General features: G+C 41.2%; 4 protein-coding genes across 5 annotated transcripts in view; all 4 read left to right on the top strand.

Annotated features, from left to right (window-relative positions):
- The first annotated feature begins 199 nt into the window (after positions 1-199).
- pex11g (peroxisomal biogenesis factor 11 gamma) lies at positions 200-2,116 on the top strand. Its single transcript, XM_080833046.1, has 5 exons — positions 200-516; positions 612-800; positions 979-1,157; positions 1,330-1,401; positions 1,568-2,116. Exons 1-5 carry the CDS (start codon positions 454-456, stop codon positions 1,794-1,796), a joined length of 732 nt encoding a protein of 243 aa, XP_080689172.1. The 5' UTR covers positions 200-453; the 3' UTR covers positions 1,797-2,116.
- Positions 2,117-2,384: 268 nt separating this feature from the next.
- LOC308360868 (amyloid-beta A4 precursor protein-binding family A member 3) lies at positions 2,385-10,219 on the top strand. 2 transcript variants are annotated; one of them, XM_080833045.1, is made up of 11 exons: positions 2,385-2,457; positions 3,103-4,369; positions 4,732-4,762; positions 4,868-5,013; positions 5,249-5,335; positions 6,520-6,699; positions 7,405-7,563; positions 8,137-8,349; positions 8,763-8,882; positions 9,115-9,255; positions 9,387-10,219. In XM_080833045.1, the coding sequence occupies exons 2-11, from the start codon at positions 3,248-3,250 to the stop codon at positions 9,456-9,458; spliced, it is 2,271 nt and encodes a 756-aa protein (XP_080689171.1). In that variant the 5' UTR covers positions 2,385-2,457; positions 3,103-3,247; the 3' UTR covers positions 9,459-10,219. The 2 variants fall into 2 exon arrangements, with proteins under 2 accessions (XP_080689171.1, XP_080689170.1); XM_080833044.1 differs by having other exon boundaries at positions 7,399-7,563.
- A 1,022-nt stretch (positions 10,220-11,241) lies between these two features.
- LOC308360369 (calponin-2-like) lies at positions 11,242-15,534 on the top strand. Its single transcript, XM_080832275.1, has 7 exons — positions 11,242-11,358; positions 12,582-12,703; positions 12,831-12,897; positions 13,803-13,940; positions 14,047-14,163; positions 14,261-14,407; positions 14,538-15,534. Exons 1-7 carry the CDS (start codon positions 11,296-11,298, stop codon positions 14,784-14,786), a joined length of 903 nt encoding a protein of 300 aa, XP_080688401.1. The 5' UTR covers positions 11,242-11,295; the 3' UTR covers positions 14,787-15,534.
- Positions 15,535-15,812: 278 nt separating this feature from the next.
- Positions 15,813-17,572, top strand: part of abca7 (ATP-binding cassette, sub-family A (ABC1), member 7) — a 39,684-nt gene continuing 37,924 nt past the window's right edge. Inside the window, exon 1 of the mRNA XM_080860515.1 lies at positions 15,813-15,928. The gene's annotated coding sequence lies outside the window, so the exon portion shown is untranslated. The remainder of the gene's footprint in view (positions 15,929-17,572) is intronic.

Below are 17,572 nucleotides of genomic sequence, written 5' to 3'. Positions count from 1 at the left end.
ATGTCAAATCAACCTGGGATTTCCATCTGAAATAGTATTCTTATGATTAGTATTAGTATAGTATTCATATTCTTAAAATTACTGGTCAGATTGGAACATTATATTCTTGACTCTGGAAGAGCGTCTGCCCTAGGTGCTGCCATCGTTGATTGCGATTAGGTAATCAACTATATACGCCTGGAAAGGAACATGACGGCTACTTCCTGGCTAAGTCTAAAGTTCATTTGTCGGCTAGTAGTTCTATGTTAGACTTTTTAGTTATTTGTAAGGGCTGAGATTTTAAGTTAAAAGAGTAAACCAAGTTAGACTGAGTAAGAGCTGACATGTGCAAATTGTGGTATTTTCTATTGCATGCATCTGCATTTTAGAGGTACAGTGTGTTTATTCCCCATAGTCGAATACGTAGCTTGCAGGTTTGCTCTGCGTGTACGAATGTAAAGAGCACAGGGCATTATGCAGCAGTCATTTGGATCGATTGTGAATTTGCTTGAATCATACAGGGGAAGAGATAAAGTGGTAAGTGCATCTGGTGTTTCGACAATACTACTGTGTCCTGCTGTAACGTAAGAAAACAACTGTAATTCCTCTTTCTTACCCCCCCTTGGGGATAGGTCAGAACACTTTGCTATGGCTCTCAGCTGGTTGGAGGCGTTCTGTCTCAGAAAACTGTAGGATCGTCTGAGGTTGGAAAGAGTCTTTTGTTGTTTTCAGCACAGCTCAGCCACTGCAGAACCATCCTTAGACTCTTTGATGACCTCTCCATGGTTGCATATTCGAGGAGCTATGGATTGGGGAACAGGGTAAGGAAGCTGGACATGAACATTAACCTAGGCATAACTGGGTTCAATATACAATCCCAGGTGAAATAGTTTCTTGTAGGCTAGGCTAGATAACTTAGTTTGGACATTTGGTGATAAATTGTACATGCAGGGTACTGCTCCTTTGTCTCACTTCTCAACATGTTTGTCTTGATTTTAGGAAGAGGACAGTATAGTCCGATGTATATCAGTTCTTACCAATGTTGCGGATCAGTTGTACTACCCATGTGAACACATAGCCTGGGCTGCAGACGCAGAACTGATCAAGGTGAAGTCAGACAAATGGTGGACTCTGAGTACACTACTTTGGACCTCATCTTTGCTACTGGGAGCCCTAAGGTAACACCAGGCCGCAGGTGCCATCTTGCAGCAAGATTGTCATACTGTCACACTTAGTCAAGTCACACTTTAATCCTGGCTGTCAGACAGTAGTTCTCTATAAAGTCACTACATTTGTTGTCTGTTCAGCAGCAAGAGTGTTATTCTAACAGTTCAAATTGTTCTTGATTAGATCCATTCGAGTCATCTTGCTTCTTAAGAGAAAGCTCCGTAAGAGCCGAAGAACCAGACAAGAAAATGGCAGGTAATCTACATGTATTTACCAATTATGTACAGTAAATGCTCCAGAAAATGTATTGTATTGTAGACAATAACAATTACTTTTGTTACAGTTTATTAATAGTAAGCATCATGTATATTTAAACCCATGCAATAAAGTTTTGTCATTATGATTTGTGTTTCCTCTGGAGTGATGGACTGGCCATACAGACAGAGTGTCACCAACAGATAAAGATGGAGATCCTCGGTATTATCAGCTGCCTGGCAGATCTTAGCAACGCCATTCACTGGATGCCCCCTGGCATTCTCTGGGCAGGACGCTTCCCCAACTGGCTTGTGGGACTGATGGGCACAGTCTCATCTTTCGTTGGCTTGTATCGGATGGGCTCAACTGATATTGAACATGAAGCTAGTTCTTAATCATTAGCCTATGTTTGGTTTTGTCCCGTTTTGTATGGGGTTTTTTTTAACTAAAAAGAAAACTGTGAATTTTTTTATTTTTGCACTCAAAGTGTTTGTTGAGATGCCTTTTTGATTTATAAAATTACTTTGATTGTAAATTATTGTTGATTGGTTAGAAATAACTGCCTTATATGAACTTAGTGTGTAAATAATTGTGTTATCTTTATATTTAGACATTTCTTTGCAAATAAGATACAAGTTTTAACTAATGAGCTTGAGCTTTTGTATTGATCCTACTAGTTGCATTGAGTGTTCTGGTTGAACTAGTCAAAACTGTTTGTTCCATTGTCTTGTAATCAGTACAGGGTTATGTGAATCTGAATCTGAATCTTTAAAATCAGTACAGTTTATTCTTGTTGTAACCTCATTTTCATACAAATAAAATGTAGCACAAGAATGTAGCTATAACCGTTTCAGGGAATAGTCAGGACTATTCTAATAAAAGGCGACAGGAAGGACACCCCTGAGGACGTTGTTTACGTTTTGTTAATGCATCGATTTGTCATGACTTGTTCCGTTCCGAGCGCATGCGCAGTGAACTGTCTTCTTTATAATGCAGCCCAAGATCGCCGAGAGAAACAGTTTCAAGTGTAAAAGATAGATGCATTCCAACACATAGGTGGGTGTTTTTCGGCCTACTCTTGCTTCTTTTAGTCACAGCAGTAGAGTGGTTCCTGTCGATGTTTGCGTTGCGATAACATATCAATATAGACATTGATGAAAAATGACTAAATGTGTCCAAAAACAACCCCAAGTTGGCTAACTTTTCTACGGTTGAGTAAAGTTCATATTCTGCTTCCGGACAATGAATGTTAAATATATTTTAGATAGGCTACCGAACAATGTCAAAAGATGGTCTTCGCATTTAGCGTCCCGGTGATCCTTTTTCAGTTTGTTCATTTCATGAAATTCAACAGTAGAACGCTTATCGATATTCTATCCTAGTGTAACCTATTCCGGTGTAAAGGGGGAACAAACCATGGTGAGACAGTCGAACCTTGATCTTTGTTCACATACTGGTTAGCCCTCTCCCGCTAGTCAGATTCTTAGCGACACGTTGCGGTTTCATACCTGTCCAGTCTATTAGCCATTAGAGTAGCTTATTGGAGCAACAATAATGTTAGCCTCACTCATCACAGGCTCTGGGCAGAGATAGACATGGTCACGAATGTAAACATGATTGTGCTGCTTTTTTTGGTATAAATTAATATTGGTTATTGATTCATCATCCTTGTTATTTGATTGTGCTGTTTCTATGCTGCAGTTCACTGTGCCTTAGCAGGGAAAAATTGCTGTCAGCCAAGGGTATGTTGGAAAGTTCAGACTCACCATCCCATGGAAGGAACTTTGCTTGAGGGTGTTGGAAGACTCACTCATAGACTGTATCTACCTTGGCATCATTGTTCAGGATGGCGGAACAGGCAGTCAACGAGCTAAGGAATGGGGAGGAGGATAAACACAAGGCATTGCTCCAAGCAGAAGTGCAGGCTCTCATGACGAGTGTTCCCTCTTTACCCAAAATCAATGAGGCTAACATCCCTTCTCTTGACAGTCCAGGTCCCTCACATTCAGACCACAACAGCTCAAGTCCGACCCAGGAGAATATTAGGAAAACAGACCTGGAAGATCTGGACTCCTTTAACCTGATTGAGCCCCCTCCCTTGGACTGGAGGTCTGACTCCTCGAGTGAAGCAGGGTGCGCTGGAGAAGCTGACAGTGAAGGCTTTCTTCAAACAGACTCAATTGACATGTCAGAGGATCCGCCGAGCGAGGATGGATCTCAGTTGGCCACATCTATTCCTGAAGCGCCTTTGCTCCCATACCAGGTAGATTATAGGAACCACGATGTGGGACAGGCATTCAGACGAAGTGAAAATGAGGTGTTACAGGATGAATTATTTAAGGGACAAGAGGTGGAGCAAGAGCACCTGGAAGAGGAGGAGCATCAGCAGGAGGGGAAAAATAAAGAACAGGAGGGCACATTGAATGAGCAGTGTGGTCAGCACGATGTGGACCACTCTCAAATACACACGCTGTTATCTCACCTCCAGCTCATTAGTCCATCCCCCACCTACGATAGTCCCAGCCCAGAGCCCGCTCAGACCCTCTTGGACCTCTCCGATTTGAGAGCTGATTTACCTTATGACACGCGGCCCAACCTGGGCGCTGTGGGTGAGCCGCAAGCTGAAGGCGGTGCTGCCTCTGGACTGCTCTTCACAGAGAGCCACCAGAGGGACCTGCTGGGGCTGCTGGAGAGGCCCAGCTCTCCAGAGGAGAGGCCTCAGCTCAGCCCGCCATGCCTCAGCTACGGGCATCTCAGCACTGGGGTGGATGCAGTCGTCTCTGCCTCTTACAGCCAGGAAGATGCAGAGAGGTACTGGGAACGGACCCGGGCGCATGATGAACCAGAAGACGAGATCCATGCTTTGGATTACTCAGGGGATGATGCTTCAGGTGTGCTGTGGCAAAGGAGGGAAGAGCCACCTGCTGAAGAGGAGGGAGAGGACTTTGCAGCCAAATGCCCGGATATGGTGAGTAAGGGGAACCGGCATTAGTTAAATATGCACCTGCACCCGGACTTTGCAGCCAAATGCCCGGATATGGTGAGTAAGGGAAAATTGTTGTCCCTGTTTTTTTACAGGATCTGTTTCATGAATAATTGGTCCAGCAGGGGAATTCATAACGAATAAAAACCAAACCAGGTCTTACTCTGCAAATGTGTATTAGCAAGGCAAAGGGAGTCATTGACCACACTGCTGTTTCTTTGATTCACTTAGTCATGAAATAAATACTTGAGGATCTACTTAAAAATATTCAGAGTTAGTTGCTTTAGAGTTGATAGGTCCTATGTTTAACTGCACTAACATGTGCTTCTATATTCTGTCAACTATAGGATGCTGAAGCTCGGCCTGCCTATAAAGATGGTGAGAACTAAACACAGACTGATCCATGAGGAGGTTGTTGTACAATTGCAACATCAAAACAGTAATGATGCTCTAAGATGCTTTCTTTGACCCCTGCTGTAATAGTGCCTGGTCCATGTGACCCAGAAGACCTGCTGGATGGGGTCATATTTGGGGCTAAGTACCTGGGCTCCACACAACTGCAGTCAGACAAGAACCCCTCGACTAGTGCCCGCATGGCTCAGGCGCAGGAAGCTGTGGAGAGGATCAAGGTCTGAAGCTTGAAAGCTTAAATATCTTATTTGAAGTAGTCCATGTTAAGCTGCACGAATACGGGGAAGGTGTGTGTGTGTGTGTGTGTGTGTGTGTGTGTGTGTGTGTGTGTGTGTGTGTGTGTGTGTGTGTGTGTGTGTGTGTGTGTGTGTGTGTGTGTGTGTGTGTGTGTGTGTGTGTGTGTGTGTGTGTGTGTGTGTGTACACATGGTGATATACATCTATTCCTCTGCAGGCTCCAGAGGGAGAGTCCCAGCCTATGACAGAGGTGGATCTGTTCATCTCCACACAGCGAATCAAAGTGCTCAATGCTGACACACAGGTGGTTTGCACACATTTTCCAACCTTATTTATCGGTTTCGGATATCGTTTTTCTGTTTTAATGTTTATTATTAAAGGTATGTAGATGTTTTTATTTAAAAAAAAATAGGCTTTTTGGCCTTTTATTCAATTTTCTTAAATATTCTGACCATTAGCAAATGTGTCAAACAATGGCTGGGCCCAAGAATGAATATGCATAGAATGCACAGGAAATTGGGAAACATTGCTTTGTCATTGCTTCTTAAGAAATGCATAACTTCTTTACGTCTAAAAGCATTTATATATTTTTTAAACAAAAATTACTGTTGCAAAGGACTGATGATCTGCCCTAAGATTATACACGTGAACAGCCCTCTCGCTGTTGATGGGTCATTCCTGTAGTGCATGCACACTTCATGGCTCTACTCGTGCACCCAATTAGAGTGGAGTCAGGAAGATGCTTGCACTGAAGGTACCCAGATCGCGTGAATAGGAGAGCAGTGGACTGGAGAGTTGGTGTTAAGTCAGTTGGCGTTAAGGCATAAGTTTGCAAAGATTATCATTTAAATTGTGTGCGGTCAGATACTTGTAAGTATCAATAATGTTCCTTTTGTTAGGTTTAGTTTATTCTGCTAACAGTATGTGTTTGAATAACAGGGCATCGATGTTTAAATGCGTTGTATGATCGCGGGTGCATATTTATCTAATGCCGGTCGCAGTTACATTATAAATGTATATAATCTTCGTTAGCGAATTAGGGATATGTTAAGTGTAACTTGTGCTGTTTAGCAGATAGAATGTTATTGTAAGTGTAATAGTAAGTGAATAATGTAGGTAGTAGTGTGAATTTAGTTGTATGACAAACTTGTTGATTAATGCTAGTATAATGTTAGGTTGTGACTAGCTTTATATAGTGAGATTCATACAGTATTATTGCTAAGTATTTTTGTATTCTGTTTCTTTGCAGAACCTCACACACACACACACACACATATACATATACATGACCTAAACACACATACAGACACACACAAACACACCCTATATTCATTCCATTCAGTTCAAGTTATTAATAAATATCAAGCTGGATTGAACATCATTCTAAGGCATTTTAATTAGATTAGATTGTTTTGTTCGTGACATGACACTTGAACATCGTTTGACCACTGGAGTCTCTCTCTGTTTTGTCTCCCATCATTCCCTCAGGAGGCCATGATGGACCACTCTCTGCAGATGATCTCTTACATCGCCGACATCGGGAACATTGTGGTGCTGATGGCACGTAGGAAACCTGTGGGCCGGAAGGACTCAGATCCGCAAGCAGCAAACCCCTCTGCACCACCAAAGAAGTGCTGGATGTTGTGCCACGTTTTCACCTCGGACGACGTGAGTGAAAGAGCAGTGATGTTCACATACTGAGCGCTTTCCAAGCCTTACTGACCGTGAGACTGCAACATAAAACATTGGAGGCAGAAGACAAAGTTATCTTAGTAAATGACCGGTATCAAGTCAATACAAGGTAACAAATAAAAGCAAACAAAGATGTGTTTAGGGGGTTTGACGTTTGTATGCTGAGAGAGAGAGAGATCAACAGGTGTCCACTGGAACTTTTTATCCCCCACATCTGCCCAGGTCAGTCAATCAGCCATGGCTCATCGACCCCACTGCGCAGGGGGTCGTAACAATGTTCATGTGGAACGTTTTGATTTAAAAAGTGCATCTCTGTTTGGGCAGGAGATTAATGAAAGTCATATATGTAATCGTTGGTGGATGGTTAGGAATGGCTCACTCAAAGTGCTAAATATTAATGTGTATACATTCCACTCAGGTTGTGAGTAATTCCAGGAAGTTCATTGTCCATAAATCATGCCATCAGGTTCTTTACCCTTTTGACAGCTGTAGTGTTTCCCAGGAGTTTCTTTTTTCCCACAGTATTTCCCTGGCCTTGGGCACTTGTTGACCTGGCTCATTTGAAAATAATGGTGGAACTGAGTGTTGCTTGCCCTTTTTTACGATATACTGTTGTTGTTTTTATGAGCTATATACGTACAATATAACATGACAAGTGTTTCCTGTTCTCCCAAGGCTCAGGTCATTGCACAGGCCATCGGACAGGCATTTGCTGTAGCCTACCAGCAATTCCTGCAGACCAATGGCATGAAACCGGACGAGTATGATGACTTCCTCAGTACTCAGGAGCTGTACAATGGAGACCTGGTCCACTTCTCTTGCTCTGAGAATATCAGAGAGGTGCGCTTGTTGTGTTCACCTATCCTGGGGGGAGAAGCAAACCCTCATCCAAAATCTTCATAAAGAGTTAACAATTTTGTACTATATACAGTATGTTAGATTCACATATATTTCCATTTTCCCATTCATTAAAGCAGCACTATGCAAAAATGTGATGCTTATTGCGGTGTGGTTTTATAGGCACCTTTTGGTACCAGCCTGATAGCATGTGAAGGACAGAAAAACACCTGTCTTTCCCACTAGCAATCCAGGATTTGCACCATTTAGTTCTGTGTTCCGGGCTGGTACACCCTGCAAAAATTGAAGAAAAGCTTTCACAGAATGACATTGCTTATACATAGTTATACTGCCAAAATACATAAGTTAGTGTGTTGGCAAGGTTCTATCAGTGCCAACTGGGCTGTTGGTGGTGTTTGCAAGGCTTTAGGTGGTTAGCTTGCTAGTTTTCGAACAGAACTACTTATTACTGCTGTAATGCATTCATTAATCTATACCTTTCTGTCCCATCTTGTCAGTTAATCAGTTACTCAAATTGCCCTTCTCTCTCCACCTGGGGTGATGCTCCTTGGTTAGGTGTGCATTCGTAAGGCGATAGGGGAGATCCTGGGCCTGGCTGTAGTGGAGTCGGGTTGGGGCTCCATCCTACCAACTGTGGTAGTGGCCAATCTACTGCACGGAGGCCCGGCCGAGCGCAGCGGCGAGCTCAGCATTGGAGACCGCATCATGTCTGTCAATGGTACGAGCATGGTGGGCCTGCCCATTGCCACCTGCAACAATATCATACGGGTATGTTTGTCGGTTCTTATCTACGTTCAAGAAAGAATTAATGACATCCTTGTATATTTCTCCAGTTCACACTTTGTGTATTAAATTGAAGGGGCTGTTGAGTTGAGTTTTTGTGATCTTTTGTCATATATGACATCAAAGAACCAATAGAGACGATATCGATCATGGAAGGGATTTTGTAGTATTGGAAATATATATTCAGCACTTTAAAGCTCAGTGTAAGGCATTAGGGATTCCCTAACTTTAATAGGATTTATTACTTGAGAGCCATGCTCTTATCAAATTGTGAGCCAAGAATCATGATCAAATCCAATTCCCTTCCTAATTTCCTCCTTTAAGTATGATGTGAATGCTTACATGCTCTCAAATGTCACACTCTTACTTTGCTTTGCTTTCATATTTGTGCACAAAAGGATCTGAAAAATCAAGCTCAAGTGAAGCTCAGCATCGTCCACTGCCCACCCGTGACCATGGCGATTATAAAGCGTCCAGATCCGAAGTATCAGCTCGGTTTCAGTGTGGAGGATGGCATTGTGAGTATCTTCTCATTCTTCAAATATGTTTTGAGTATGTATAAAACACATCGTATTTTGCATAATGAACAGTTTATCAATGCCCAGATGATTAATAAACTAAAGAATGAAATGCCAAAAAGGACAGCTTTTCTGGGATTCTGATGCAGATTCTTTGAGTTGTAACTGTACAAAGTAGCACAAATAGCATCTTGATTCATAATCATGGCATGAATGTTATTCAACTGGGCAGATCTGTAGTTTGATGCGAGGTGGGATTGCAGAGAGGGGAGGCATCCGTGTGGGTCACCGTATCATCGAGATCAATGGGCAAAGTGTTGTGGCTACACCCCATGAAAAGATCATCCATATCCTTACGAATGCAGTAGGAGAGGTGAGACTAGTCCGAATACACAAATGGCAATGCTACTGTAGGTATGTATGTATGCATGTATGTATGTATGTATGTACAGTATGTATGTGTGTGTTAGCACTATATAAACTCTAATCTTTCTTCAAAAACAGATTCATCTGAAGACTATGCCAGCATCTACGTACCGTCTGCTGACTGGGCAGGAGCAGCCTGTGTTTCTTTGAGAGAGGAAAGAGAGGAGAGCGAGAGAGAGTGATGGAGTGAAACAGGCTTCACTCTCACAGGGGAAACAAAGATGTCCTTTTGAGCACTCTTCAGCTGGCTGTGTCTCAGTCATCTGCTGGATTTGCTCCCCGATAATGAACTTCAGAGTGTCCCTTGTGCATTCATGAACCACTGCACGCGCATAGAGTGTCACTGTATAGCAGTATTTTTCAACGAGCACCAACAAAACTATGGAGTCAGTTGTAGTTTACAGAAAATATTTTAATACAGATTTTTTACATGTACTTATCTGTACTGAATTAGAGTACAGCAGAAAGGCTTATTTATTTTTATGCATAGAGGTAACTTAACTCATTCACTGCATGAAACTTTGTTTTGTCTTCCTTGTTGCTCTGTAGAGAGTATGCCCAAGGTCTATGCAATTTAAGACAAGTCTTATTTTTCAAATGCAAAGTTGCTCTGGTTTTTTCACTTTGTCAGACCCATCAAGACACCTGGGAAACAAAGTTGACCCCTTGTCCTGCTATATTTCACTATCATTGTGCCATCTGTTTGTAGGCATGGAATAACAGCATTCTCAGTCTCAAATAAGGTTTTTCTGCTCACAAGTGCTCGTAAAGTTCTACGTAACCCACTGTCAGTGCCTGTATAGGAAAATAACTACTTTTTTTGTGAACGCTCTGGTTCAGGACTTCAGGCGCACAAATAGTAATATATCTTTTAAAGACTGAAGACTATTAAAGTTAACCCTCTCATATTTGCTGTGTTGTTGACTTTGGACAAGATTGTTTCCTGACCTGATCCTGATCTTTAGTCTTTATTTCTCTTAGCATAGCTTTCTTTCCCATGTGCATACTTCACAATGTTTTGATTTGTGTTGTCAACAATTCCCTAATCATAGGCTCGCTTGTATTTTGTCACAAAGGATGAATGGCTGCTATGCAAGACATGGTGGACAAACAAGGACACTCGAGAGTTTCATAGTTACCCTTAGAATGAGAGCGGACAGTAATGCAGGTTTGAAATATGGTAGTACGCCACTGTAAATGCATTTTCATTAGTGGCTTGGTCTCGCGGAAAAGTGAGTCAGAGACACCCACAAAATACAAGGAGTAGATGGAAAAAAAATTTTGTTTCTCTAAAATTCTTGTATTACTGATCAATGAATCCTATACAACCACACTGTTTATTCATTTGCATGAGTATCTGATAAATAGTTTAATTTCTCAGTAATTTCAGATGTCCATGCTTTAAATAACAATCTCCTCCCGACCTGCCTTCCTGCTCACAGAACCACAGGAATGTGTGACCTCATTCACATGAGCCATGCATAGTTCGTTTGACTTACTGGTCCCAGTTTTACATACTTGTTCAACAACCATGAAATTATTTGGCTCTTTTGACTTCTGGAGTTTTCGTTGATGTCGACTCAAAATTGTATTCAAAAATCACAACACAGATACAAAATAATAATAATATGACCTTACTCCGAGATTTTAGTTTTTCTTGTTATTTACTGGATTTGAAGATAAATGAAGATGTGTCCTGGATATCCTTATTAATATTAATCACAGGTTATAAATAAATAAGTGTTCGTGAAAGTGTTAAATGTAACACTGACGGAGATCATCCGCCCATATAAGGCATACACCCTTTATAAGGTCTTTCTAATGTCAATCACGTCCTAGACAAGGAGGAGCTTACACACTGCACAGCGCCCATTATGAAAAAAAATCTTCACACCAACTTTATAATAGGAAGGAAATTGCTCGCCATCTTCACAGCGCGTGGTCTTCTGAGAGGTTGTCTATTGTCGCTGGTTATATACATCTAGTGATGGCTGCAAATCAGTTCAACAAGGGACCAGCCTATGGACTTTCTGCAGAAGTCAAAAACAAAGTAAGACATAGCCTACATTTTTTATACTCTTTGTCAGATATGAAAATGAAAGTTTACAACTGTTTGAAATCCCCCTATGCCGTATTCCCTTACGCATGCTACCATACGCAGGGTTTCCTTTAGAGTGCTGGTGAGAAAAGTAAAGAACATACAATTTTCAGTTAACATTGAGCATCTGGGCGTTGCCCTGTGCATTCCTTCTAAAAGTAGGCTATTCAGACATCCGGTGAAGTGTTTCGTGAATGAAATGCGAAGTGAGGTTTTATTCTTTACAACTTAGCAATCAAACTAGCTTATATAAATCACAAGTTAGAACGTACGCGTTTTGAATAATTGATCTCGGCTACATGGTTAAATGTCGGTCTTATGCTACTTTCACTGAATGACAGGTAGTTCACATTTCGAAGGATTTCGAGTTCACTTCGATTGCAGTTTATACTGTATGTTAACTGCGAATTGTACACTCGTTTTCACCTTCATGTCTTAAAAATGAAGGTCAGAATTAAATAAACTTACAAAAATCATTTGTTTAGAACTTCGTCATACGTCTCCTTTCTGAAACACTTTTGGGATTTCAACTTCCCCTAAATGCTGGTTGATGAGAGTTGAGATTCAGCAGCCCTGTGAGAAGGGCTTTCTCCATCACCAAATAGCTTTGGGATCATTACGTTCCTTCTGTAACTGGTGAATGTGGTTGGACTAGAACTGGTTCTGAGATTAACTATTAACTAATCTGGTCGATGTATTCAGTTTAATGCTAAATGAAAACCCTTTAATTTTCTTATGGCTGCCCTTAGTATAATGTGAATTTCAGTTAGGCCACTCCCAGACTGGTTTTAAGGACTATGACACATAATACACATATTTGGTTTGGGCTCAGATTCATGTTTTGCTGGTCAGTGGATGAGCAGTGCAAGTGTGTTGTTACTCAAAACAAAGGCAGTAGCATAGCTTGCTGTTGCCTAAAAAGGAAACAAGATGTTGGGCCTATGACCGTCAAAATTGTTCACTTCCTATGTGGTCACTAAAACATTAATTAGGGTTTTAAGGTCAGTAATGATCTCCTTAATGTAGGGTTAGTCTTGTCATTCATGCACAAGTTTAATCAAGAAGTGGCCTCATCTGACTGTTCAACCGTCAAGGTTAGTTGTAGGGAAGGGTAAGGCAAAAGATTTTTCTAGAGGACAATTTTTGAATTCATGCCTTATTATCCTTTGTCCCAGATTGCACAAAAGTATGACCTGCAGAAGGAAGAGGAGCTCCGCGTCTGGATTGAGGACACAACAGGCTGCAGCATTGGTGATGACTTCCAGAAGGGCCTAAAGAATGGCATCATTCTGTGCCAGTGAGTCGGACACTTCAATTTGACAATCCCTCTCAATACGCCTGCCATGCAGTCTTTGTAGAATTCACAGCAACTTCACCAGTGTGAAAAAACTTAGAACTGTTTTGTTTTACCCTTTCATGTCAAGATTAATTAATAAATTGCAGCCCGGCTCCGTGAAGAAAACTAACAACTCATCTTTAAACTGGCACCAGGTAAGCCACAGCTCTCTGTTTGAAATAATTAACCTTCACCTTACCAAACCTAATCACAGATCAAGAACACAGGTGAGGATGCTGTATGCAGTTACTAACCAGGTAGTCAGTTGGAGCCTGTCTAAGATTTGAATCAAGTCTACACAAATCATACTTTGTCTTTGTGAATCTAGGACCTGACCAGGAGATTACAAGTTAGTCATGGTCAGCGCAGACATTGGTGTTCTGTCAAGTGTTGCCCACACAATTTAGTGGCCCTCTGTCAGCCAACTGGCAACCTTAAATGAAAACAAAAACACCAGCAGAAACATTGAGGCATGCACTGAATTAAAAGAACAGAATCATTAGGGTGGTTTTTCAAACAAGATGTGAAACTTAACACAGTTCATTGCTGATGTATTGATGGAAGGTTTTCAAGGTTTCACAGAAATGCTGTGAACTGCCTTGTGAGAGTTTCCCAAGTGGAGTTAACCGTAGGCACTGTGAATATCTTTGAAAATGCAACAAGGCTTGCTTGAGCAGAGTCTGTTTGTCACAACCTGTAATTTGGAGCTGTTGTTCATGCATCAGGGTTTTTATAAAGTCAGTCTTGCAGCTGTTGTTGAACTAAGTTGCCAGCAGGGTATAAATTAGTCACGCGTTGTGTATATATGCAAGCCTGTGAGTGGTTACACATTTTTTGCTACTGCGTCAAGTGTAGAAAGATTATAGGGAAGCTTTTTTTCAACTGTTTTATGGGCTGGACAACGATCACAGAATTTATGTAATTAGAAAGGTCCCAAAATAGTAGGCTACTGTTTTGCACACCGAAATGTTCCCTGACAGTACATTTTTCTGCTGTACCAAACTTATGTGCATTGCCTTCTTAGCCATATCAAGTATTGAACTAAATTATTCCTTCCTAGCTGGAGAACCTGTGTAATTTCACCAAAGCCATAACAACATACGGACTGAAGCCTCACGACATCTTCGAAGCCAATGACCTGTTTGAGTGTGGGAACATGACACAAGTCCAGACAACTCTCCTGGCTCTTGCTGGCATGGTAACATTATTTATTAGAATCCAGACCAGTACACCCTGCATTATGACTGCTGGCTGTGAGTTATGTGACTGTCATTGCGCAACCCCTTATTTGTGATGCTTGACAGTCTAAGACAAAAGGAGTGCAGACGCGGGTGGAAATTGGTGTGAAATATGCTGACAAACAGGAGAGGGCTTTTGACGAGGAGAAGATGAAGGCTGGGCAGTGTGTCATAGGCCTCCAGGTACTAAACACAGATATGAACAGATATGAATGTGTTAGTTGAGCATCCTGCCAAAAGTGATTGATTTATTCCCTTTCCTTGTTCTTCTTCTGTGTAGATGGGAACCAATAAGTGTGCTAGCCAGGCGGGCATGAACGCTTATGGGACCAGGAGGCATTTGTATGACCCTAAGGCTAATGTTCTTCCACCCATGGACAGCTCAACTATTGGTCTGCAAATGGGCACCAACAAGGGTGCAAGCCAGGTGTTCTATCTTTGCATACATTCAGTGTAACTTACAGTGTAGCTTGTTAATATTACATATACATTATTATTACATATATGTATTACAACACATCATTTTCTCCAAATTTACACCTCTGACATCGTTGTAGGCTGGCATGACTGCCCCTGGCACCAGACGAGCCATTTACGACCAGAAGCTGGGAACGGACAAATGTGACAACACCACTATGTCCCTGCAGATGGGCTCCAATCAGGGTGCCAGCCAGAGAGGGCAAAACTTTGGTCTGGGCCGCCAAATCTACGATGCCAAGTACTGCCCAAAGGGTGAACTTCAAGACATGCCTGACGAGATGGATGATAATGGCTATGACCAGGACCAGGGTTACGTGGGCCACTAATGGGGATAAAAGGACACAAACATAGAAAGACTTTTTTTTCTCTCTTTCTCTACAATTCACCTTCAGTTGCCTTGAGGCCATGCTTCATGATAGAAACATTGAACAAAATGTATTGTATTTGTCTCTCCACTTTGTTAGGCTTCCAGGCTTTAGTATCCAGCCTTGCCATTTACTGCCAAAACCAACACATTCATATCCTCTCATCTAACAGAAATCTCTTTACAGGACCACATCAGATAGTGTTAGCATATTTTTTTGTTTTCGACACAGTATGATTGGTCCTCTTGCTGCTCCGTTGTAACAGAAAAAAGATTGTATTTTTTGTAATTTTCCACAATTCGGTTCTCTAACTCTGACAGATTCAGTTTCTGACTGTCATTCTGCTGGACTACACTCATAATTGATACCATTGCCTCATCTTTTGGCATATATTCGTACTAATTCCTCTCTAGGTAAACTTGACTCTGAGAAAAATGGGACCCCATCCTCACATCCTTAATTAATGTACATACACCTTGAGGTACATTTAATTAACCATAAACCTACTGAACAAGCTCAGGTTGAATATTCTTGGGGGGAAAATGTTATACATTCCACATCTGTATTTAGGTTACATATGCAGGTGCTAACTTCATTGTACTTTTTAAATTCCAGAAGAAAATATTCATCAAAAAGGGTGTTCCATATCATTTGATTTTGTACCATTTATAGTTCTTAATTAATAAAGTTAACCTATTGTTTTTTTGTGGCTAGATTAAGAATGAATCTTCTGTTGTTCCTATGTATTTAAGATTGGGAAAGGTTACAAAATATTAGCCTGTTTGATGACCTTGCGTAAATGAGACGTAGCCTACCTACCTTCTGATCCTTGAGCCAGCACCAAAATAGACCTGCGTCCCAGTGTGGCAGCCAATGAAATGTAAAGCCGGTAAGCATGGGCCCTGCCCTAATTCTCCCTCAACCAATCGACGTCAAGAAGGGGACGGAAATACAGTAGTCACTAATTCTAGTAGCAAGTGATACAAAGTAAATATCTTGATTCTATGGGTTACGTAGCGACTGTATTTGGGTACTTAAAAGAGCTGGTACTGGGATAGGTTTACTGCCGAATCCAAAACTTCGTGGCAGTTTTTGACCCTACGGTAAGGCATGTTGATTATGCAACCAATAGAATAGAATTGGCAGATATAACAGATAGACTTATTTGGCTGCGCTCGAGTTATAATAGCTACGGTAGCATCGTTGTACTCTTCAAACAACGTCTTGATGACAGGTTCAGAACCAAAATATTTCAGCGGACGTTTTTTTTATTATTCGTGAGAATAATACGTTACCGTGGGAAAGGGTTTGAAATACGGCTATCTGATGGTCTATTGACTGGTTTCTTCCTATTATAATGTACGGAAAGAAATGAAATATTTGTTTGTAATCAAAAGAGGAAGTCGTGCAAATGTCATCATGACGTAGCATATCCTTCAAATTGTCATATCTTCGTGTGCAATGCATGTCGTGTGTTTTCTCTCACTGGTGTACCTCAGGAATATCCTATTTGTGCACCCCCTGCCAATACTGGCTTGTATTGCTCGTGATTGAGAATAATTAACATTACTGAGTATTCAGAAAATACTGTTCTGCTCCTTCAGCTCAATTAGACATTTTGCCATAGCTGGTGCTCAGATAGTTTGACACACTGCTCAGCCAGAAAAAAGCACCGCTCCTGATGCTTCGAGGACATGGGTCAATATGTATCATGTAATCTTTATATTTATGTCACACTTACAGGAAAGTGTTGGTATGTGTGTGACTGAGAGAAATGGCATAGCAAATTAAATACAGGAGTTGTCTTATTCACTGATGTACATTTGATATAAATGCATATTTGCAGTTCAGAATGCAGGAAGAGAGAATGTGTACACATGTCTCTGCTGCACGTGCATGTAGGGCACTACTCCTGACCCCAATACACCTCAATATACACACACGCGCACGCACACACACACACACACACACACACACACACACACACACACACACACACACACACACACACACACACACACACACACACACACACACACACACTGTCATTCAGTCATTGTGGACTGGTATAGGAAGTGCAACCTAAGTAAGTACTACCTACCTGCCAAGTCTGGCAATCTGAAATTTGCTAATGAATTTCAAACTGCAAACATGTGTTGAAAGATATTCGGAAGCAGTGATGTAACGCAACCATTTCTTTTGAATCTTTTGTAACTGATTCACTTAATGCCTTTCACCGAATTTGAGGCCTAATGCAGTTTAGTTGTTTGCATGTTCAGATAAGTCAAGATTCATTTACCTGGATGCCACATAAGCCAATAAGGATCACAAGGATTTGGAAATCAACTTGTGACTGGCCGTCCCAAGCAGATCATCTCCTCCAGTCATGCATAGGGTTTCCACTGGCACTGTTATCCAAGTTTTATTTAAGGGTTTGGCATTATGACACGGGTGATTCTGTTAATCATTCTTAGACCTACAAGCATTGGAATCATCTGTCTGTCATTAAAAAACAGTTTTTCACCATTTATGGTTTATACCATAATTTTCACCATTTATTCATACAAGGTAATTATTTATACAAGGCACTTCATTAATACTTTCTTTAGTCATTAACAGTGTTTTAAAATGAATTCTATCAGTTGCTGATGCCTCTTTAAATGTATTTGGATCATTAAATGACAGAATTAATTTAGAAACACTGTTAATGACTTATGAATATATTAATCAAGTGCCTTGTATTAATA

Source organism: Sprattus sprattus (assembly GCF_963457725.1).
Source record: "Sprattus sprattus genome assembly, chromosome: 2".
Lineage (NCBI taxonomy): Eukaryota > Metazoa > Chordata > Actinopteri > Clupeiformes > Clupeidae > Sprattus > Sprattus sprattus.
The sequence above is the reverse complement of the archived record's forward strand: the minus strand, read 5'-3'. Positions and strand labels throughout refer to the sequence as shown.

Excerpts from the sequence above, each read along its gene's own strand:
- LOC308360369 (XM_080832275.1), top strand. The coding sequence starts at position 11,296 with ATGGCTGCAAATCAGTTCAACAAGGGACCAGCCTATGGACTTTCTGCA. Across the intron at positions 14,164-14,260 it reads AGTGTGTCATAGGCCTCCAG|ATGGGAACCAATAAGTGTGC; the intron begins GTACTAAACACA and ends TCTTCTGTGTAG. Across the intron at positions 14,408-14,537 it reads CCAACAAGGGTGCAAGCCAG|GCTGGCATGACTGCCCCTGG; the intron begins GTGTTCTATCTT and ends ACATCGTTGTAG.
- pex11g (XM_080833046.1), top strand. The coding sequence starts at position 454 with ATGCAGCAGTCATTTGGATCGATTGTGAATTTGCTTGAATCATACAGG. Across the intron at positions 801-978 it reads GCTATGGATTGGGGAACAGG|GAAGAGGACAGTATAGTCCG; the intron begins GTAAGGAAGCTG and ends TCTTGATTTTAG. Across the intron at positions 1,158-1,329 it reads TTGCTACTGGGAGCCCTAAG|ATCCATTCGAGTCATCTTGC; the intron begins GTAACACCAGGC and ends GTTCTTGATTAG.
- LOC308360868 (XM_080833044.1), top strand. The coding sequence starts at position 3,248 with ATGGCGGAACAGGCAGTCAACGAGCTAAGGAATGGGGAGGAGGATAAA. Across the intron at positions 4,763-4,867 it reads TCGGCCTGCCTATAAAGATG|TGCCTGGTCCATGTGACCCA; the intron begins GTGAGAACTAAA and ends CTGCTGTAATAG. Across the intron at positions 5,336-6,519 it reads TGCTCAATGCTGACACACAG|GAGGCCATGATGGACCACTC; the intron begins GTGGTTTGCACA and ends TCATTCCCTCAG.